Here is a 25,303-nt window from a genome sequence, read left to right as displayed (position 1 = left end):
CTTATATTTTAAAATAGAATTAATTAATTAAAATTAAATTATTTCAATTAATTTTATATTAGTATTAACTAAATAAGTTAATGTTAATAGAAGAATATTCATTTTTTTTTTATAATTCAAGTCTATTAGAGTTTGGATAATCTTTAACTTCTGAAAATTTAATTTACCAGAAACAACAATAAAAGTGGGCGACTGATTTAAAAATCCATAAAGCAGGAAGTTTAAAAATGGCGACTCAACATCCGATAAGGGCACAAATACCCACAAAATGTTATGCTTTGCATTCCACACATATCACAGAGTATTTTAAAGATTTTTTTTTTTCTTTTTTTAAAATTAACTTATTTTTCACCAAAAAATACCATCCTCTCCCCTTAATGTTTTGTACTTTATTTTACAAAAACAATCCAAAGAAGCAGTGGTAGTTTTTCTTCTTTTTTTAAGAATCTGGGAAATTTTCATGACAATATAAAAGTAGACCTGTTACTTTGGGTGAGGAATAAATTACGATGAATATCATTAATTTCAAGGGGTTATTCTTTGAGATGTTTCAAACAAAAAAGTTAATACAATTTTTCTCGTTTTTGCTTCCTTTTCAAGATAAAAACTGATTTATATGAAACATTTCATAGCATGTTTTTGGAAAGTCTTTGATTTAATTCCCAATATCCTCAGTCAATTTAAGAGAGCAGTGTATTATGATATCAGAGGTAAGAAGTTCATACCGAAACTGTCAAGTTGTGTGAGCTTGGTCTGTAGTCTATATCTACCGAATGAACAGTAGTGATGCAGCTCTCAATGTCAACACACCAGCAAAACAAACATGTACAGTCGAGGGGTAACGAAACTTATCTTTGTGCCAGTGATTCATGGCCTCAGAATAAACAGAATGAACAATTAGCCTATGTAAAAAATAATAATTGGCACTTACATTCTTCCTAATTTTCAATATAAAATAATTTACCCATATAACAAACAAACAAAATACGTAATAATAATATGTGTCTAGTCTTGTTACAATTAATAATAATGTACATTATGAAATTCAAAACATAAGATTATTTAGGGCCAAATTAAAGAAGTGCCTAATTTCTCACGCCTTCTATTGTGTAGGTGAATTCATGACATTCAATAACGCTTCATGAAATTGATACTAAAACTTTGTGTTGTACTAGTAGACTATATTGTAAATCTCGTCTGTATATATTTCATCTCGACTCTGACTATAAATTAAGACTTTATAATAGTATTAAGCTTTTTGACTTATTCCATATTCTAGTTGTGAAGCAATGTATGAATACCATAGAATGTTAATAAATACAATACAATACAGTATCAAAAATATATCAAATAAAATATGTTCAGAAAAGTAGTATTTTTGTACCCTGAAAATGTTCGTTCTCCATCGCAAGACGTAACTAGAGCAAATCTGAAATATGACACAGTATTTCTTGCTATATCACCAAGTGAACAACAGCTTTGTGAATCTAATAGTATATTTCGAATATGGCATATCACATTAAACCCATAATTCGTTTCAAGAACACTTTTCATTTTTGCTTTAATGACTATTGGGACTTCTGCGGATTGGTATATTTGAACAATAATTATTCTTCCACATCTCGCGACATGAGTCATTTCCATATTTCTGAACTGCAGGAGAGTAACTGCTGTACACAATTATTTGAATGGACACTGAAACATACCAAGATTATACATAGGTCGAGAAAGCATAAAATTATGACTATTTTGAGTCAAATTTTGAACTAGAATGTTTCTCTTAATCACTGTATCCCCCATGCAAAGAAAAGTATTACCAGGGCATTTGATAAGTAATGGAAACAATGCTGTAAATCAGTGCTCCTAGCAGTGACCATTGGAAATCCCATTGGAATCTTGTAGCATGTATAACAGAGCAGCAATTCTTTCATAAACCTGCAATATTTAGGGTGACCAGATTCACGTTGATAAAAAAAGAGGACACAAAGTTTAAAAAAGGAGGACATTGTTCGAAAAAAGAGGACAGAAAATATGTACTTAGATTTAGGCTTAGGCCTATAATTTAAACTTTAAATTACATCAATATCTATTTTATTACAAAATATTTACAGTACAGATTTAGGCTTATATCATACTTAAAAATATGTTAATATATATACATCTTGATTACACAAATTTTAACACTATATGATTTCGGAATGTGTATTATATGTCTTTCTCGTGTTAAATTCTATCGTACCTGGTTAACCACACAACCACACAGGCTTATACAAACTCAAATGCAACACCTTCTACATAGGACAGACAGACAGATCATTTCAAACACGTTACAAAGAACACATCACAGCCCTAACAAAATTACAAAACACATCCACATATGCAGAACACGTCACAAATGCTAACCACACCTACAAAGACATCAACACAGACATGGAAATTCTACACATCCAACCAAAAAGCTAGAAATTAAACACACTAGAACAATACGAAATATAAAAACACACTAAAACACATCCAAATGAAATTCTCAACACACAACTCAATTTCAGAACACACACACTCTTTGACTTCACATTACACTACACAAACACACCCCCACAGGAAACAAAACAAAAGGCCAGCAACAACCAGTTCTGAAGAAGGCCCATACCAGGCCAAAACATGTAAACCAGGTACAATAGAATTTAACACGAGAAAGACATATAGTACACATTCCGAAGGTATGTTAATATTTCTTTTATTACAAAATAATTATGATAAAACTTAATAACAATGATTTTACAGTTAGCTACATATGAAAGTCAAGGGAACTATAATAATTATTAAAAAGGACAGAATATATCTATTTAGAGTTAGCAAAGAGAGTTATGATATGATCATTGGCAAAGAGTATATTCCATTCATGCTGCTGCCACTTACAGACAAATTACTTGAAAAAGGCGTTAAATCAGATAATTTCAAAATATCAGGCATTCAAGTTACCAAAAGGAGGACATTTCTTGATTTTTTTAAAATCTGCCTGGACCCCAGACAAAGGCCTAAAAAGGAGGACATGTCTGGATAAGAGAGGACGTCTGGTCACCCTAGCAATATTGAAAGACTCGAAGTAACCATATTTTATCAATACAGTCACTATTTCTGATTAGTAGTAAGTAATACAGTCCTAAAAATTGTTTAGTAGATACAAACAAAGGTGCTTCATAAAATCCAAGTTGCAAGAGGAAAAAATGCAACTCTGTGCTTTAGGCATTACAGACAGCTTGGATAAATCGTGAAACAGTGAACGCCAGTAGGGGAAGTTATCCCCACCCTCGCCGCTCGGCACCTCACTCGCCTGCTCTCTCTCTCTCTCTACTATCTGTCCCGCTTCGGTGGATCACTGCGTACCGCCTCGCATGTATTTCATATTTTACAACACAACACAATACAACCAAATTGATGTGGAATGCACTTGATGTGCATTAGACAACGTTTGGATCTCGAACTAACACATACTTTGAATAAAACAACACTGGTGGATCACTGCCTACCGCCTTGCACGTATTTCATATTTACATTTCATATATAATTTTTTTCCTCGAACTAACACATACTTTTAATAAAACAACACTCACTTGTTAACTTCACACTGTCCTCGAAGTAACACAATAGTCACCAAAGCCTCGTTTGCTGTAATCAGGACCCGCCACGTGATGGCTCATCACAACACGTCGTTCCATCTGTACTCGTAGCTGGACACGGACACAATGAAGCTCTACCAGCGCGCGTTAACACTTATGCCACCCCAGCAGTCAACTCCTACCAAGCTAAATTCACAAGCCCGCCGTTTTCTACCCACGCTATTCAGTCATTGTCCCGAACATAAGTAGATTCATTTTCCCTTCTACCACCAATTCCCCTCGGTAGCCAAAAAGCTTGCGTGTGTTTCGTTAGGAACATTCACGGATCGAATCCTACCCTCTGCAAAGTCATAAGAAAAAAAAAGAGAGAGACATCACGTAAGGAAGAGAGGAGAAAAGGCTGGAGAGAGAGAGGAGAGACAAAGGGAGACAGGACGAAGTTCCTGTTTTGCTTCGTAGATGCTGCATTCACTCTTTTTGTTCCACTTTCCTCCACTAGATGTCACCCCCACCCTAAACCCCCTATTTCCACTCTTTCCCGCTAGAGTGTGTGGTGAGCTTGTAGGGGAAAAGTGGTCGTGGGTGGAGCTTGGCGTTCACTGTTTTACGATTTGCCCAAAAGCTTCTCTCCTACAAGCTTTTTGTAATGCTAGGGTGACCAAACTATTGCAAGATTGGGTGGAAGCAAGGCAATCAATCAAGAGTTGGTATCCAAAGAGCTTTAGTTGGATCAGTGACAGAGATATCCAGAAATGATGCTGCAGATGGAGTCAACCATCTTCCAAGGATTTGGCAACGTATTGTTGACATGCCAGGGGACTCTATTTAAATTATATCATGTCAAAAGTAACCTGAATAAATTTAGTGTGAAACAGTAACTATGTTGCCATTACTTTTCGAATGCCCTAGTAAATATTCCGTAGCACAGTCTCCCTGAAATAATATTCGTTCTCTATATTACGTATACAAATTACATAATTTTCAGCTAATGTGTTTCTCCATTTGTTGATAGGTTTGTATGATTACCAGTGAATCTTCGAGTATTCATTCAACTTCGTGTGATTGGAAGATTTAACGTTAAAAACCGCTCACTAAACTGCACAACTCTACTGTGCATATTGCTGTAATGTAGTTATGACAGTCATCATTCCACACTTGAGGATATACTGTGAGTTGGTTATGTGAACAGATTATACTATACACAGAAGACAACTAGTGCGATAGAGCCTGCGTGATCTATATGTGTGGCTGCACTCAACCTGAAATCTGTGTTTTGGTACGAGCTTCCTACTTTTAATTATGATTAGACAGAGGATTTTGGGTCCTGATACTCAACACTATACTAGGGGCAGAAGAAATCAGCGGGTCTCTACCCCGACTCCTACACCCCTCAGAATCTGCTTGGTGTATGGTCCTGTTCCAAATAACTCCATTGATACTTTTTCACTGCAGGAAAACTTAGAAAATAAATAAAATAATAATGTGATTTGTAGTAATTACAAATAGGGCCTATGTTCGTTACTCAATATTATCATCATAATATTTTGCAAGTTAAGTCATTTCACTAATGAAAGTGTAATGTAAACCTAACATAAATCAAATATTTAGCATTACACAAATACTTTGTATTTATGTATTTTCAGAATGTTGTGTTGAAATAGTAAATACTAAATAATTTTTATGCAGTATACTTACCAACTTTATAAATCACGATAAAATTAAACATTAAAGTACAAAATATTAATGTATGTGTACTGATTGTGGTATATGGATATTATTATAACATGAACGAGTTTCGTAATGAAAGCACACTTACGAATGCTTAGCTTATTAAAATAAATAACACAATAAGTATGACACAAAAAAATCGTTTTATAAATTGAGCACTCAGCACTATTCTGATTCTATGCAGTGAGTTTTATTCAGTCTTGTTTATGCACCTCTATTATTGAAGTCCATCAACAATTCAATACAAGAAGTGTTGAAATAGCATATATTCAATGAAAAAAGTCGATAAAATAGTCGCCAGTCACAGTTATATCTACTCAAGTTAATGTATTATTGACAAGTTATTAAAAAATATTTCATTTTATGATCCTAATAATATTTTATTCCCAAACGTAATGTATTTTACCTACTTATAACTAACACTGGAGCTCCTAAAAATTTAGCAGTCGAGAATATGTAGTAGACTACAATATAATACTCCATTTGACAGAGATATAATAAAATTAGCATATCAATTAAGAAATTTACTTTATTCCGTGAACAATTTCTAAAAAAATTAAATTAACTTAATAATGGTTTTCAACAATCTAAATAAGAAACAATTTTCCATTGTTAATGTCTTAAATAAACAACTTAATATAGCATAAAATAAAATGTTACAATATCTAAAAAAAAAAAAAAAAATATTAATTTAAATGTAAAATTCCATATTATCTACATCTGTCCGTGTATTCTTGAAATAAATATATGTAAAATTAGGCTCCATAGGATCATTGCTGTACTGCTATTCGTCTCCATTTTCCGTAAATTCTATGGACATGGACTGATCGTAAAGAAGCGCCACTGGCCTTTGACAGTGACTGTCTGCATTGATGACAGGACATTTTTAATGTCCTCACAGTTCTTTCAAGAAACAGTGAAGTTGATAAATAACACCATTAGTAAGGCTTCTGATATCAGGACCCGATTGAGACATGATAGCGATTACAGTACTCAGATGATTAGTAGTTGTTTAAAAATACTGTAACACAGTAGTATCACATATAAGCACTTGTCAATAACTAACATTCGAACGGAGCAACAGAAAGGTCTCTTTGTTCAGGTCATAAACTGCTAGAGAAAGTGTGGAATGAGATGTTTCTGTACCAAACCAAAAACCTGCCTATTGATTCTGTCTGTACTATAGGTGTACATCAGTTGCAAGGAGGCAATTGAACTCATTGTTATGCCCCCTCTGTAAGGAAGGGACATGACGTCATGTCGTTGTGTAGGGACCTAAACTCTGCTGTCTGATTATGATAATAAATTATTAAAAGAATTTTAGTTTGATCCTTTAAATGTGCAGAAATTTTATCTGAACAAATGTAATATTTTAAAATTACTTTCTAGAACGAAATGTTACATTTGTTCAAATAAAAGTTCTGCACATTTAAAGGACAAATGTAAAATTCCTTCAATCCTTCATCATCACAATACACTGCTCTCTTAAACTGACTGAGCATATTGGAAATGAAATCAATGACTTTCCCAAAACACATTATGAAGCAAAAAAAAAAAAAAAAAACGAGCAAAATTGTGTTAAACTTTTTTGTTTGAAATATCTCAAAGGATAACCCTCTGAAATTAATAACATTCCTCACAGTTCACTCTGTATATCCTTGTTTCATTTAAGAGCTAGGGTATGTTAAAAGTATAAATTAATTGTATCTCCTTTTCTTAAAAATCAGTGTGAAAATTCATACACAAGATAATTTTGCACCTTTGTAAAAGGCATACATAAAGTCAGTTTTTCTAAAACTTATTTCTTTAGTTATTTATTGAGATATTTATTTGGATTTATCACACGTGTCGTTTTTCTTAATGGTTGTTCTTAGCATGTTTGTGTTAAAATTTGTTTTATTCTACCTTAAATACTGTCAGAAGCATAAAATATGAACACATTGTGTAATTTATATAGAACTTTCCATTTAATCATAAGATGCATTATTATTGATGGTTTTCCCTGAGGCCTTAACATGAATTGCAACGAATTATTTGAAATAATTATTTAGCTTTTAATTGATGTTTAATTTTTTTGTTGGAATGAATTCCTGTTCTCATTTCGGTTACTTTAAAATACAGGCAACTTTGGAAAACATATTATATATCTTTCACATGTTAAATTTTATGTTATCTTATTAACACGTGAAAGACATATAATACGTTTTCCAAAGTGATATAGTGTTAAAAGTTATGTATATACAGGCAACATATTACGTAGGTGGATTAACTGATTTCATTTCAACTAATTCAAATAAAGAATGAAAAATAATTTGTAATGTACGAGTATACAATTACACGGTCAAAATTCGGTATGGAGATTATTATTTCAAGCAAATATGATGTATTTAATTCGTAGTCATGAAGACATTAGGTGGAATATATGTAATTGTGCTTAGTGTTTTCTGGATGATTGTACATCTCTTCTTTTTGCCTAAATCTCTTTCCATTTCACAAAAACGCCTTATTTATGCTTTCTAATTATGAATTTTGTATGATAGAAGTCTGTTTCCTATTTTGAACATTTGAGAATATTTACATCTATATTAACCTAATAAAAATGTTCTTATACTTTACTTCTACATTTTTCCTTATTATCTGCATGCCTTGCTTTATATTTCGAGATCATTGTCAAGCATCAGGTATCGTAATCTGTTGTATAGATTCTTTGTTTATACATTTATAATATCAGGAGTTGATGTTGATAGATATGTCATACTAGTATATTCGTAATTATTATTGGATTTGGAATACATTCTATATCTAATATATATTTCTGGTAATAAAAATACAAGTTTGGGATGTGTAGTAACTCCATTTAATGGATATCAAGTACACTCACTTTATTTTCTTTTCTATGTTAATTCAATTTTATTTTATACTCTGTTTTTTCACTGTTCTCCAATGTTATATGGTCGTCATTAGTAGGCCCCGGATTTTTATGAATATCAAAGTGCGAAATATGTACATAAAAATGTAGTAAATATCGGGAAAATATGTATTAATAAAATATGTAATTTGAAATCACTATTTTTAATGCATTAAATTCACAAAAGTGTCGTCACAATTTAACTGGTCAGTTGAAGTGTGAACATGCAGCCTGGAAAGTCGATTTGCCATTTCCACCCCATAGTATAGCTTGCAAATACAAATTATCTCTGCTACAATCTATGCTTTTTCTTTTATCTTAAGATTTCGTATAAAAATATTTTTATGTCGCACACAGAATGGTACTTTGACTTACCTGACACCCGACCCAAACTCCAAACTACTGTGTTTTACAGACATAGGGTTGGAATCCCCAGTTTTATGTTTACTTTTATTTTTAAAAGAATTACTCTCTTAAGCCGGCTTTAGAAATTGAAGTAAAATATTTTCTATAACTGTGAACAATATAACGATGTCAGTTCCAGGCCCTTCCTCTTTACTAGCATCGTGTACTATAGTGAGAACCAGAGTGCTGCATTGGAGTTAATTCGCTCACTTGAACTCGGTCGAGTGTCGCACCCTCGAGTGAGATACGATCGGTCGTGATACACTCATAATAAATAGAAGCACAGTACAAGGTCATCTCACTGACATGTCTTATCTTGTATGGAAGGCGACAGATAAGATACACATATGTTTTGCTCACACGGTAAAAATAAGGCTTTATTTTCTGCGTTTATGACAAACGTGTATTGGAACGTACCAAAACAGGAACATGAAGTTTTAAATAAAATAGTATGAAAAACTTCGATATACAGTTATTATTGCTAATTAATAATTATTAAATATTTGATTTACCACATACATAATATGATAGGTCCATAGATAGTGTTCCGCCTATATACTGCGACAATGTAGAAACGTTTTACAAAATATTATTGATATAGCAGTAGATTAATAACAATATTAGTACAGATAACGTCACAGAAAATATAATAAAACGAATAACCATGCTGCACAACTGTTACAGACACAAAGATTGATACACTAATTAGAGATTATTATTATTATTATTATTATTATTATTATTACTAGAAAACTTGATACAGTTCTTGCATTATCGTGATTGCGTTCTCCGTTTATAATAATTACATTTACATCCAATAACATCTATCAGATGTGGAAAAAACAAAATCACTCCTGTGTGGAAAAAAAAAAAAAAACAACATTTACCTACAACATTTATATTACATTTTAAAGCAAGTTTTGTAGTTGTACTATGGAGAGGTTAGTTAAACACTGCAAAGTTTTGAAATGATAAACATCTATGATGTTACTACACAGTTCATCACTGTAACAAGAATGAATGTCTAACGCTCGGCTTATACCGTTCGAGGATTTATAGCTCGTGACAATTTTACCAATCATGCATGTGCGCTACCTATCGGATTATGCTATGAACTACTTGGCGCTCGAGCGAAAACGTCTGACCCAGATCTCTGGTGAGTACAAAAGGTGACTCTCCAGGCGGTGTTATGGGACAGGGACGTTAAGATTTATTTCCAAGTATATATGAAAGAAAATTCAATACTGTACTCTGAAAAATAAAACTAATTTAATAAAAATGTTAAAAACTCGATAATTGTTTAGATATGTACAAAAATGTTATTCTTTGCATAATATGTAAAATATGTAATATTACTAAAAATATGTAAAATGAAACTCAACTATAACCATATCAGAACCACAAATCGCCAACATTTGTATTTTCAGTAGTCCACAAGTAAAGGAATGCAATATGTAATTACATAAGAATCCGGGCCCTAGTTACTAGTCTAAGAACATTCAAGTCTGGCAGCATGAATTAATGTCTGTATTGTTTCATTGTACAGAGGATTACTATGATTATATACTATGCACATGTTCAGGAGTTCTTACTGTTAATTTTTAATTAAAATTAGGCTTTTAAATACAAGGGGCAATCAATAAATTTGCGGACTGTCCTGGAATGTAGGCAACATATAGGACATATGAAACGAAGAAGTTATCTAGAACCAGGGAAACACCTGGAATCTATACTAATGCATTACTTGAAAGGCAGAGAAGAAGATTAGCCATAAGGTGTATATGGAGAGATTCCAGGAAAAATCGCATTTCACTGTTTTCACAAAATCACGTATAGAAGCTCAGTTCTTAACCCTTCAGTACTCACGTACTTTTTTGTAACATATTCAGTCGCGTGTGGGACAGCTGCCACTGAAGTTATATTCTTGCTTTAGAGAATGAATTTGAACATTATTTTCATTGTGAGTGGTTACATAAATGTGTTACTATGGAGTATACAGAATTTATTTATAAATAAATGTAAAAACAGTTTTGAATCAGAATTAATGAATTTATAATTAATAGACACAGTAATTGAATGGGTGAGTGAAAAAAGAATAACATTCCAAAAAATTGAGAAATTAAACTGAAATAGCCATTTTGTAGATTTTTGCTTAAGCTATTCAATGAGTGTAAAAAGGGGAATATTCCACTCTCATATCGTCATTAAAATCAACACTGAAGCTTTAGTTGAGTGGAATAAGGATAACATTCTGCCATGTGAAAGAACATTTTCAGTTATTAAATGACAAGTTCGAAGATTAGATCGGATTTACTCTCCAAATCAGTATGATGACATTATTCGAAATGGCAGGAAACTCAATCCCCTCATATCAAGTAAAGGGACTTCAAAACAACCAGATACTCAACTTCAAACACTGTGGCACAGTATTTTAAGAAAACATGTAAAGATATTAAGAATAAAAACCTGACATTCAACATCAGTAAGTACAGGAAACATATTCACTCAGAAGATGAAAGGCTGTGTCCAGGCTTCAGAGTACTTTGATGGTTTGCACCATGGAACATTCAGGTTGAAGGAACAAGATCATGTGGAGCTCCCACTACTGCAGCATATAATGGAAAATTTGGAACCAATATAAAAAGTTAGAGGACATCTCAAAAGTCACGCACTACACACCTGATGAGTACAAGTTACTCTATGAAGACATACTTAAATATTCAACTTCAAATGCAACAGACAGTGATAAGGATGAATAAAGACTGATATTATGGTCATCACTGTATAGAGTAAAACCATTTTAAAGTGTCTTTTGTACTATTAAACATTTCATGTCACAAAAAAATATTATAGTTAATAAGTTTATCTGTTGTGAAAACATTCAGTGGAAAAAGGATAATATTCCAACACATTTAATTATTAATTATTATTAAAAAAAGTATTTGACTTTGAGATTGTACGAGTGAATACAGAATGACTACTTCTACAATTGTCTACTAGTAATTTTTCCAATAGAACCCTTAGCTTTTTCTGTAAACTTGTTTGTTTTCCCACAAACTAGGGAAATTGGAATGTTATCCTTATTCCACTCACCCATTCAATTATTTATGTGTAAATTTCAAATGCTTTCTACATTTACCTACAAAATTAACATGGAAACACGTTTATAATCCTTGCTTTGTTGTGAAAATCTTTCTTTACAATAATACCTTAATAGCTTGTGTCCTATTGTCCTATTTTTCTTGGATTATCCTTCTAACGTCTTTATTCCTGAATGCTTTCTGCGGACATGTCTTTGCAGTACCTAGTTATTTACAAGCAATTTACACAGATATTCCTCAAATGGTCGACACATGTCTGTTTTGAACATTTCAAACATCATTTCTAGTCTTTTGTCTCTATCTATCTTTGTAGTGTATCCAGCTATTTGCTGACAACACGTGTTCCACTATGTTTTACTATGAATTTCCTCTTCTTACAAATGATGGGTAAAAAGCACGATGCCAGTTGTATATTTCAGCAGCCATATTCCAAAGATGAGGTGTATTCAGTATATATTGGAGAGAATTGTCCAAGGTTACAGGGATTGCAGATTTTAGATTAGTTCTATGGACGTTTGTGACAGGGCAGTTTAAGAGGATATGTTCCAAATCTTCTTCGTTATTGTTGCACCAGCAACAACTACTAGAAGATACTTCTGAGTGATAATATGGCCTGTCCTGGCTCTTGCTAAGAAAGTTTGTATGTGTCTGGGAATGTTGTGGAACATTTGTAAATCATTAGGTTTCTTCTGTATGTTTTGAAGTACTTTGCCTTTATCAGAAGAAAGCCATAATTCGACCTTTAAATTTGTTAAATGAGAATTAACTGCAGAATATGCGCAGGTTAAAGAAGTTGTTTGCATAGGTTTGGGTCTCCCCAAAGATGTTGCCTGTTTAGCAATATTATCTACAATCTCATTTCCAGTAATGCCGCAATGACTAGGTATCTGTTGGAATACAATTTCTTTTTGAAGATTTAGTTTATTTAATATTTTCTGTATAGAGATTGCAATTTGTGCATAGGAAGTTGGAGTATATTTCATGATATTTAGAATAGCTCCCATCGAGTCACTAAAAATGCATATAAGTATATCGGATAAGGAAGAGAGATGTAAAAGAACTGCCCCTATGGCCAGTAGTTCTGATTCAAGACTAGAGGGAGATGAACACGATATATAATACGATGAAAGAGTAATGGAACGGAGAAAAATTCTCTCCAGCGCCGGGATTTGAACCCGGGTTTTCAGCTCTGCGTGCTGATGCTTTATCCACTAAGCCACACTGGATACCACCCCAGCGTCGGACAGAATCGTCTCAGATTAAGCTCCAACTCTTGGGTGGCCACTCAGATTAAGCTCCAACTCTTGGGTGGCCACTAGAGGGAACCCAAGAGTTGGAGCTTAATCTGAAACGATTCTGTCCAACGCCAGGGTGGTATCCGGTATGGCTTAGTGGATAAAGCATCAGCACGCAGAGCTGAAAACCCGGGTTCAAATCCCGGCACCGGAGAGAATTTTTCTCCATTCCATTACTCTTTCATCGTAAGATGACGCAGAATATCTGCAAGGAAATACCATATGTACTTCGGTACATTAAAATAATATATATGATATGCGTAAATCACTTCGTGATTTAAGATGGCGCTTATTCCGTCGGATCCCGGCCAACTAGTCACTCATAACGAGTGCACCTCAGCACATGTGTGGTCTTCGGTCCTACGTTCATAGACATCTATGACGTAGTGCAGAGGGCGGTCACTAGAGGGAACCCAAGAGTTGGAGCTTAATCTGAGACGATTCTGTCCGACGCCAGGGTGGTATCCGGTATGGCTTAATGGATAAAGCATCAGCACGCAGAGCTGAAAACCTGGGTTCAAATCCTGGTGCCGGAGAGAATTTTTCTCCGTTCCATTACTCTTTCATCGTAAGATGACGCAGAATATCTGCATGGAAATATCATATGTACTTCGGTACATTAAAATAATATATATGTTATATATAATATTTCTCGTTATATTTTTGGATATAATACCCTGCGCCTGAAAGTCCATCATCAGGATTCCGTGACCTATCAGTATAGATATGAAGAAAATTTTCATATTTGTTACAGATTAATTCCATGGCACTAGATTTTAAAACATGTGGTGCATCATTCTTAGTATAATCGCCAGGTAACAACGGCCCCTGGATCCATTCCTTTGTTCTGGGACTGGCATATGGTTTCTTGAAGTCCAGCAATACATGAGAACGTCTTTTAATCTCTGAAGAAATCTGATAAACGTAGATCCACAATCCTTCCAAGTTCAATGGGACAAATTATCCCTAAAGATACAGTATATAACCCACAAAAGTGATAATGAATATTTACCAAAACTTTACAGAAACTGTAATGTAAAAAGTCGCGTGGTTGACAATTGCCACCCAGAAGAATGAAACCTTAGCTACGCAAGTTATACAAGGAACTTCAAGACTGAAACTAAAGAACGTGAACTTGGTTTTGAAGGTACCTAAAGTCTCACCATTGTAAACCCTTTCTAGAAAATACAGCAATGAAAAGAAACACGCTGGTTGACAGGTGTTCCCCACGCGAGTACTGAAGGCTTAAAGACAATGTGACACTGTTTGATAGATTGACTCAACAGGCATGAAAGCAGCAATCTTCAGTGACACACACATATATGTTTAATGGTATAATAAATATGAGCACAGTTTGGAAATATGTTGACTGCACCTTGTATCTTGCAGCTTAACATAAAATTCACATGTAATTTCCTATGTAACAGTTAGAATATCTGTAATATATGTTTTGTATTAGTTCAAACATTAACATTGAAAAAAATTAAGAATTGAAGTGAATATTTGTAATCACTTGTGGTGCTCCACTACTGTTTTCGAAATATAATGATGCTCATTACCTGTACTGTTATCAAATATATAGTTATAAAATATATTTTATGGTATGGTAGCATTTAAAATACTTTTCAATGAGCTCCATGATCACAAACTTTACATGAATTTCTTTATAGAAGGGTAAAAGATACATGAGAGAGGAATATGCATCTTAGCTTCCATGTAAAAGTAACACTTCGGAAGAGTTTAACATATTACTTGACTTTTTATGCTTTTAAAGCACACATATGTCTTTGTAACTGTGGCATAGTGTCCTTCTCCCTGCCGAGGACATGACAGGATACAGAACATGATGACATAATAAGTAAGCTCTGAACTGTCTCGGGATTTAACAATAGAAAATAAAACGCTAACGAACTTGTACTAATAATGGCTACTATAATAACATAAAAGTCAATCTTAACAATATAGAAAGTAGTCCTTAATTTGTGTAACAATTAGGCAAGGTACTTCTATCCTCAACCGACCAAGGGGATAATAACAACAACTTACTAGGAAAGCTAAACATAAAATAGTTTCTCCTGGCAATGAGGTAAAACCAATAAAAGAACAAGAGTGACTGCACAATAACTAACGTGGCCTAGAAATAAAGATACATAATAGTGAGATAAATGATATTCTAAAATGCCCCTTATATTACTTGTTTGATGAATGATTATCTATGGCAGCCAAGACAACTGCTCGGAATGAAGTATGTGACAATCTCTTATCTCAGGCGTAGCGGTACAGTGCAGTCTAATTTTCACGACATCAATGCAGTGTATCGTGACCAACGAGCACAGAATACATAGAGTAGACACTAGCATCTTAATACCATTGGACGGAGTGAAGCCGGTTTGATGGACCTGACGCCATCTTGTTGCTACCAAAACATTGCAAAATAGCTATTACGTTATAGAAGATCTTATGATAATAGAAATTCCATATGTCCCTAATTTCCTGGAGGATTCACACTTTCTTGTTTGTTTCGTAATACAGAATCGCTATGCACGTATTTTTTTTAGCAAACATTACGATACTATCATTGATAAATCACATATATACAGGTTATTTAAATTGACAGCTCTTCAAATTACAGTATGGTATTTAATAGGGACTGTGGAAGGTTAAACAAACAGTAACGATAAAAAAGGAAGATAACAGTTTGACCTTATTTTGCTACTAGTCCAATAAAAATGCTATCTTATAATAATTACTTTTATAGGTTGATCCATTTGCTTAGATTTAATAATGCAACTTGCTTCTTAACGCAAATTATCATTCTCTTCCTTTTGTCAGTATTTCGTATAGATGTCCCGATTTTGTTTAGAGAAAAAGTGCAATGCTCTTAACCATATAATATTTGATAGGCTCTTCGTTTATAGTATATAATTAGATTATAATGGCGAACAAAAGTGAAGTTTTATTACCAAGTGGGGCAAGTTAGTTCACGACCGAGTTAATGAAGCTACTAAGTCTGCAAAGCATAAGTCTGATTTCGTGATTATAAAAATTAATTACAATAATATTAATACACTATTTATTTTTCTTCATCAAATGAATACGTGTTTTCGGTTGAAGAGAAATCTCGGTACACCCATTTTCTATAGCACGCGACACAAACTTCCAACTTGGGTTGTTAGGTTAGCTTCGCTCGTAAATGCTAAGTATACAAAGCGTAAATCTGATTTAGTGATTATAAAAATTAATTACAATAATATCAATACACTAATCCTTTCTCTTAATCAAACTAATATGTGAACAATACGAATCTAACTGACTAACCTAGGCTAAATCATTCATTATCTACCGGTAATAAGTACATTTCACACATGCATATTTACCTGTGAAATTATTCCAGGAAATTTTTTTGAAAACCTGTTTGTGCAGTACATGTAGGCATATTGAAATTAGTTCATTTATTAATTAAAACAACGAAGCAACATCACAATCAACTGCCCATGTGCTAACCGGGAGCCCAATGTTTTGGTAGCATCATAATGGCGACGGTCTACAAAAGCGGCTTCACCTCCAAGCTGTTCATGTCTACTCTATGCATTCTGTGCTCGTTGGTTGTGACAGTATTAAATTCAGCTGTTGCTCAAGTACAGTGAATATGCACCCTCTCAGTACCGATCATTGTCGTTAGCGAGAGTACTGAACAGATAACACTATTTACTAGAATTGTATTGGCAACACTGCAATTCGTGACTCATACAAAAATATCAACTCCTCTTATGAAACAATAATAAACAGAGGCAGAAGCTATGATGCAATTTCTCGTTATCAGCATTCATCGACATTCACCTTAATCAGCCATTTATGCCCACTGGATCATTTTCGACCCACCCATAAATGTTAGTTTAATTTCTATTATTAAAGGTCTTTGTTTCTTTTATTGTTGATGAAATTGTTATTTACACTACTGCGGATCATTTCTTTCTTCCTGCGCAATTTTCTCCTTAGATGAGCATTGTTGTGGCTGACATAATTGCACATTGCATTTAGCGCTACATATGAACCCAAATAATGCAAGTTTGGTAACAAACCATGACACATTTTGTTCAAATTAGTACATACATTTTGAGCTCAGTCATCTAAGACTACAAGTACCTAGGTTAGAAATAATTGCATGGTGTTTTCCACAATGCAGGGAGACTGATAACAGAAGTGGGTCGTTTTCGACCCAATGGGCACATTCATTGCCGTGTTTCACTTTCTTCACATATATCTAAAATATAATTTATTGTCTTTACTGTTTGGCCTGCCAGTGTAAATATGCACAAGGTTTTGTATATTCTAGAAGAGAAAGGGTTTACAGTAACTTGAAAAAATATTTCCATTATACCTACTTCCTCCAGCTGATAATGCTGATGATACTGGCCATGATTCATTGACAACTCTGATCATTAATGCTGTAACCAACTAAATACAAGTGCTGAGCTTGGCATCCGGGGTAACTAAGATGAGAAACCTATTCAATTTGACTATAAAATTTGGGTTATGGCTCAACAGCCAAGGTATTGCATATCTTTTGATATTCATATCGTTTGATAATACTAACAGTAATAAGCTTGAGCTCAAAGAATCTACCATTTATTACTTAGTGAGCCAACAAACAGAAATTTCCCAATCAACTCTTCTCTTTGTACCGGTACTTCGACAATTTTTTTACGTCTGATAGACTCGTCTGTGCCCTAGGGAATGACAACTTCAGTGCTATCGGTACTATAACAGAAAATAAGACTGATAATTTCTAATCAGTGATGTATGCAATGGAGGTGGAAAGGAACAAGCCGCTCTATCCCATTATCTTATGGCCTAGTTGCCTCATAAGTGGTGCCTTGTTGGTATCACTTGTGAGCTTCAGATCTATCTTCAGACAGTTGACTAAACAAGCACAATTTCCCATTGACGACATCCAACAGATGAAGAATATCGTTCGCAGAGTTTATGAATGTCTCGTATGCAAAGAAAATAACATTGCTGCAGTCAAATGGAAAGACAATGCTATGGTCACAGTAGGCATTGCCACAACGAGGTTGAAACTCTTGCACATGTCCTGGGATCCTGTCCGCAAGGCGAAGTTCTGCGAAACGCTAGACACCACCAAGTATGATCAATTATAGCCAATGCCCTTAAAGATGCCGATTACAACACCTTTGAAGAAGTACATGGTCTCTCCGTCACTGGCAGTACACGGCGCATATATATATAATAGCTTTCAAGGAATCTACAAGATCTGGATTCATAATTGATCCCACTGTGCGATTCGAAACAAATGAGGAACAGCCAGCAGAAGTGGATGAGGAAAAAAAAGAATATCTACAATCCTACCATTCCATATTACCTCCAAAAGTACCAGCTAGAAGAGCTTGAAGTAATCGGACTTCTGGTTGGAGCAATAGGTACCGCTACTCTCTTCATGAAAGATGTGTTTAAGAGGCTTGGAATGCCTACATCTATTATTCCGATTGTAACTTTAGCTGCATTGGAAGGATCAAATGCTCTCCTGAAGCATCACCTATATTCGAAGTGAAACCAAGTTCATTAGCATTCTTTACTTTTTTGTAACACTTGCCTCTCTAAAACTAGATATATTTGCACCAATCACAAACTGTATTTGCAGCTAATTCAAAATTGATGGTTCACTGAACTTGTAAACATTTATATGGTTAAATACTCTTTGTCCCTTGTGGCAGCTCACGAATAGTGAGAAGATTTCTAAATTTTCGAATCAAAGTGCAGTTGCATCTTTTCAGAAGGCAAATATTTCCTTGAAAGAGAAAAAAAGGATAGAAATACCTTCAGCCTAATATTATTTCCAACTACAACCAAAATATTGGGAGAATAGACGTAATGGACAACAACATTTCAAATGAATTATAGAATTGTAATCCAGGGCAACATGCCAATATTTTGGAGAAGTGGTGTTTCAGCACCACAACAAGTATGGCACAGTTCCTTTCAAATAGGACCAACAGTACACAGACCAAATGAAATAACATATTTCTCAATCTGTGAGAGATGATCGTAGAGGATATATGAAAGACATGGCAACTTCGTCACCGACGTGTAGGATGTTGCAATGAAAGAACCAAGCTATACACTTCATGTGAAATACCCCTACAAGAAAGTGTTTTTCTGAATTCCATGTGGTTAAGAAATAAGTCACATGCTCTTTTCTTTTATAACATACATGAAATATTGCATTACTCATTATATTGCATGAACTATAAGGACTGCTATGAGGTTCAGAAAATAAATAGTTTGAGTATTATATGGCATTACTGCACCTGATTTGCCCACTGGGTATTTTCAACCCAACCTGTAAATAAGTGTCCATGCATTGGAAAAGTCTAAGACAGCATTTGGCATTAATTTTGGTATAATAGCTTATAAATAATCAGTTTTCGTCAAATTTTTACCAAAAAAATGTTTTGGGCATAAATGGGTTAACCACTCGACATTACGCATTTTGAATATTGTAAACACATGATTTATTTCACTTTGAATGCAGGACTATATGTCAGTAGATAATATGCCACAGGACTATACAGGTGTTTAAAAAATACGGGGCATAATTTCAGGTATGTATTTCCCACATGTAGACAATCAAAATAGTTCATTACAACATGTGTCCGGAAATGCTTCATTTCCGAGTTATGGCCTTCACAACACTGAAATTCACTGGAACGTTTTTCTTTCCGCAGGTCGTTGTCATTACAGAAGATGTTCAAAATGTTCACCTCCTGCTTGAATACAGACCTCACATCGATGTCTCATTGACCTACAAACACGATCCCAAACTCCAGGAGTATTGCGTATGTCCTCAGAACATGGCACAATTCGATTCCGAAGGGATTCCAAATCAGGCACCGGAGACGAATAAACCAATGATTTTAAATGGCCCCACAAGTATAAATCGAGAGGGTTCAGATCAGGTGAGCGTGGAGGCCAAGCAATTGGGCCACCTCTACCTATCCATCGATCAGGAAACCTTCGATCCAAGTACGCCTACACAACACTGAATGTAACCTTCGCCTCGGAATGAACTGTCAGAGTGCCCTCTTAATGTCTCCTTTGATGGCAACGACCTGCGGAAAGAAAAATGTTCCGGTGAATTTCAATGTTGTGAAAGCCATAACTCGGAAATAAAGCATTTCCGGACACATGTTGTAATTAACTATTTTGATTGTCTACATGTGGGAAATACATACCTGAAATTATGCCCCGTATTTTTAAACACCCTGTATAACAATAGATAAGAGCTAATTACAATTAGCTATTGGAACACATTACATGAATGATATCACAATAAGAATATATAATTTTGTAAAATGAAATAAACTGAAATATTGTAAGTAATATTTCAGTTCAGGCGCTGGTATCAATATAATAATTTTATGGTATTATTATATTCCTACCAAGTGCAGGATAGCATGTGGTTATTTGTGCTCTTACAACAGTCATGCTAATAATGCTTTGATGTGGAATGTACATGCCCTCCCTCTTGTTCTGCACAGTCCCTGCAGTGCCTACATACAGTTGTCAACAAACGACAGTGCACTCACTGGACAGCGGTAAAGAAATTTCAGACAACTAGTACAAATTAAGTCAATATATAATCAAACACAGTCATACTTATAACTTGCACTGTCAAGCATTACTTGTGGATCACTCCAGCCACTGAATTAATATCCATGAGTCCAAGGAAGAGTCACCAAGTCAGCTCCAGCAGACTGAAAACCCATGTAACACAGGCGAAACTATAGTGTAGTTACTAATCACTTGCTGCTGTATAGCTACATATCTCGTAGATTGACCCCTCACTTGATGGACAAACAACCACCACTGTTGTCAGACACCAAATCCCGATGTGGGCTTGGCTGCACATCGCAGATTACTCTCCCATGATGCACCACCACTCCAGTCGAATGCTGCCCGACAGTCATTTCCAATCGATGATGTCCGAAAAACAGGAGTAGGGATTTTAACTGATAAATTTGAAAAGACACCCATAGTAGAAAAATCACACAACAAGACAATGGCCAATCAACATGCATAATTTGCGGGTGCTCATGTAAAGGGGGTTAAGTCAAACTGTAAGATATGTAAACTTCTCTCCTTTGGTACCAGGGCTGGGCAAAATACTGACATCCAAGTATTTCAAATACAAATACAAAATACTTCAAATAATTGTATTTGAAATAAAAATACAAAATACTTTTAAAAAATTAACCAAAATACATTTGAATTTCAAATACTCAAAATACATTTGTATTTCAAATACTCTATACCATATATAGGCCTAAAGAAATAAGAATATTACTGTACTGAAAATCTAAAATATTATATTAACATTAAAAGTATTTTTACCTCGAAGTTTTATATAAACACTGTAGTTGAACATTCTTCCTTTTCCCAGTCATCAATGAAATTATGCTACATATGAATAATTACTGCTCCCTTTCAAAACAACCATTCTTCAAATGTTCATAAGATAAGGGTCCCCTTGCTTATGAATAAATAAATCCTGCAAAACAGAACAGTCTTTCTACAGGCTCAGAGAAACGCAAACTTGTATTATACTTTATAAAAGCTTGTTTCACTATTGGGTAATTCTCTAGAGTGCACAGGGTTGTCCCTTTGCCATTGAAGACAAGCAGCAGACAAGTTCTTTTCTTTTTGCTTTTCAAAGTCTGTTTTACTTGAGTTGAAAACATAAAAATTGTTTTCATCGTCTGAACTGACCAAAGATGTAGCAGACAACTGCTCACCTGATTTCACATACATATTCTTTGTCCTCTTCTTATCATTTCGTGAGGCAATGTCAGGTAGCCATCTCATCTTCAATGATGGGTGGAGTAAGCTGCCAAAATAGCTCAATTTTCTTCTGGGATCAGATCAAACATCGCTTTAAATCTCGATGAAAGTGAACTTATTAGGACTAGAGTTACTTGGAATAGATGGCGTAGATTACTAGGTAACAGAATATGTAATCTGTTTTTAAGGGAAATTAATGTGGGCAAAAGTTGGCCGTAATAGCACATCTTCTCATTTTGCATTAAATTAAGGGCTACGGCAATGGGTTTCAGAACTGCACACTATTCTTCAAGGTACTGAAACTCAACATTTTTTAAGGTTGGCAATCCCAGTTTTTCACATATACTGGTTATACCATGTTTGAATTGCAATATTTGAGAGATTGAGTTATAAAGAGAATTCCATCGAGTTGGGCAAGAAAACTTTAATGAATATTTCAAGACATCTGTATAATTTCGAGTATTTGAATCTCCTAGACACATTCCATAATGCTAAACATTTAGCAAGTGTTGAGTGATGGATCCTTGATGCTGTTGGAGATTTGTTTATGGCATTAAGGAAATCAGTTGTGGCAAGAAAACTAAGTGTATGGCTAGCACAACTGAAATGGGTAGGCAAATAAGACAAAAGTTCATTCTCCAAATCCAAATCCAAAACTTGAAGAACAAGAAGAAGAAAAAAGTATTTTGAGTATTTCAAATACAAAATACATCAATTTTATGTATTTAAATACAAAATACAAAATACTTTCGAAAATCCTTACAAATTACAAAATACAAATGTATTTCAAATACTGCCCAGCCCTGTTTGGTACTGAACAAAACCCCTTTGTCACAAAATACGGAGCACTGTAACTGCATCATGGATGGAAACATAATTTAACAGAAGTAATCGTGGAGGGTTCAAATCTTTACTTATCCCACTTTAAGTTCATACTTAACCCCTCTACACAAGCACCCGCAAATTGCTACCCTCATTCGAAGTGCCAATTGATATAATCAAAAGCAAAGATGATAAGCCACTAGGACTGCCATCTATGTAAAAGAAAGAAAACAAACAGAAATATATGAAAAAAGAAACAAGAGGGGAAATGGAAAAAAATGGCATTAGAACACAATACCACATAATGTACATCATAAATTTAAACTCTGATGATGCTGGTTCCACTTATTGAATTTAATTTGAAGAGCATCGGTATTTGTTAGGAAGTGGTTTGTTATTTCGTTCAGAAAACTCAATGGTGATTTCCAAGATCTAAAACCATAAACGTCAAGAGGTTGAACAATCGGAGTTGTGTGTTTTGGAATCGTTAACACTTCCACCGTTTTGCCTTCTGGAGTTATTCTTTCCATGGCCTGTCTACCTCAGTAACTGGTCCACGAATCTACCAAAAGAATGCTATGATCACTGACAGATGGAAAGCATAGTTCTTCAAATAACTTGAAGAGGTCAGTTTTCATAAGCTTCCTCGATTTTGAGGGCAGTGCATAAACATTTGGGGCCTTAAACTTTTTCTTCTTCATGATGGCAATGGAGATAGACATATCAGTGTCAGGCGATTATTTTGAAAAATCATATCTTAAAGACTAGGTCTTCTCTGGCTGTAGAAAATTTATAGGGAGATTTCTTATTTCAAATGGAACATATGGGGGAAAAATCGTTGTGAAAATCCATTATCATTTAGTGAGCTTTCCTTGTCATTTCACTTTCTTCTTCCCCTTACGTGCAGGTAGGTTTCACGAGACAACGAATGACCTATAACTATATTGAAAGAAGAGACTACACATCCTACACGTGGTCTACACTTTTAATATTCATCCAATAATGATTAACATTCAGATTCAATAAAACTAAAGCAAGACTCCCATGTGCAAATTGTATCCGAACAGCAACTGCAAATGCCAGTTAGAAAAGCAATCAGAATGACCAGTACCAGAAATAGTAAGAATGTAGACTCATGCTCGTCATCCTCATACTAAGATATTCTCATTGAGTGTCAGAGGGAATAGAATTGCTACCAGTTGAATATTTGCTAATAAAATCGGGAAATTTTACATAGGTACCTATATTTACTTTACTTTGCCTATCACATAAATAATATTATCTTATGTAGGCTGACCAGATGTCCCCGATTTCCGGGGACAGTCCCTGGTTTTGCGTTGCTGTCCCCTGGGTGCACATGTCCCCGTTTTTGTCCCTGGAAATTAATTTTGTCCCCAGAAGTTTTGATTTTGTTTCAGTAACATTTTGCACGTGAATATTTAAGTATCGTGTTGAAACTCCTACGTTTCATGCACATTTCTGAACGGTTCTCAGTATGAGACAGAAGAACCAGCAAGCACAATATGAGATAGTCTGCACTCTTTAAGAAGAACAGCATCTTCGCCTTCATTCACGTTGTGCAGAAGCGTTAGAACTGCCGCAGCATCCATTTCTAAGTAAGTAAAACAATGAGTTTTGTGACAAACAAACAGGTGAAAGTGGTATGATGTTTTTTAACATTTCAAAAAAAAAAATCCATTACATTTGAAAATCTTCTCAAAATAGTGTCCTTAATCATGTGTCTTTCAGTCAGTAATTCATCAGTTGAAAGACTTTTCTCCACATTGAACTCAATCTGGACTGATGAAAAATCAAGAAAGAAAATTGAAACATCTTTGTTACAAGTGAAAACAAACTTTCATTTCTCATGTGACGAACTTAGTGTGAAGCTGTATGGGAATAAACAGATCCTTAAAAAAATACATTCTTCAGACAAGTACTTGTAAACTGTGTGTATTAGAGTTCAGTGTTTACAATATTTTGTGAAAGACTTCCATGCATGCGTCAGTACTGAAATTTAATTCTTAGTGGCCATAATTATTTATAGGAGTTACTTGTGTTTATGCATTTAGTTCAAAAAGTTAAGATACTCTACAAATTTAGTGTGCAAAATTCTGTCATTGTATCTACTGTTACATGTATCTTCTGCAACATTTCAACGGATAGTGACTAGGTAAGTGCTTGTGTTTTCTTTTAAAATTGTCGATGTCCCCTGCTGGACCATAAAAAATCAGGTTAGCCTAATCTTATGCTTTAGAGAAAACTGGGACATTTGATATCCTGGACACACTCTTTCGTGACAGGGGTACAGATATTAGAAATTCGAGTTTATCCTGGCTAAACTGGGACATCTGGGGATCCTACTAAGGTAGCAAGAAAGGTTACCACATAGAATAGAAAAGTTACTTATGTCCAAGAAAATCTGACAATGACTGTGCATTTTATGGTGATTTGGTGATGCATACACTATCCACAATATCTCGTCACAATTTCCTAACAGTTTATAAGTGTTACTGTTCCTGAAGCGTATCAAGTTCTTAACCCTCCCGCTATCAAAATTTTTCA

The 25,303-nt window shown here is 34.5% G+C and overlaps 1 protein-coding gene and 1 non-coding gene across 5 annotated transcripts in view; one reads left to right on the top strand and one right to left on the bottom strand.

The window, feature by feature from the left end:
* Positions 1–25,303, top strand: part of LOC138715542 (uncharacterized) — a 93,754-nt gene that overhangs the window by 59,701 nt on the left and 8,750 nt on the right. Inside the window, exon 12 of one of the 4 annotated variants that reach the window (XM_069848594.1) lies at positions 19,804–23,616. The exons of 2 other annotated variants lie outside the window; for them this stretch is intronic. In XM_069848594.1, the coding sequence (XP_069704695.1) occupies positions 19,804–19,850 (47 nt within the window). In that variant the 3' untranslated portion in view covers positions 19,851–23,616. Of the gene's footprint in view, positions 1–4,632; positions 10,402–19,803; positions 23,617–25,303 lie in introns of those variants that run through there. One more of the 4 variants, XM_069848595.1, reaches the window with a different exon arrangement.
* TRNAC-GCA (transfer RNA cysteine (anticodon GCA)) lies at positions 12,917–12,988 on the bottom strand. Its single transcript has one exon. It is a non-coding gene; the product is annotated as a tRNA-Cys (tRNA).

Source organism: Periplaneta americana, chromosome 15 (assembly GCF_040183065.1).
Source record: "Periplaneta americana isolate PAMFEO1 chromosome 15, P.americana_PAMFEO1_priV1, whole genome shotgun sequence".
NCBI lineage: Eukaryota > Metazoa > Arthropoda > Insecta > Blattodea > Blattidae > Periplaneta > Periplaneta americana.
This window is presented reverse-complemented; position numbering and strand designations above follow the sequence as displayed.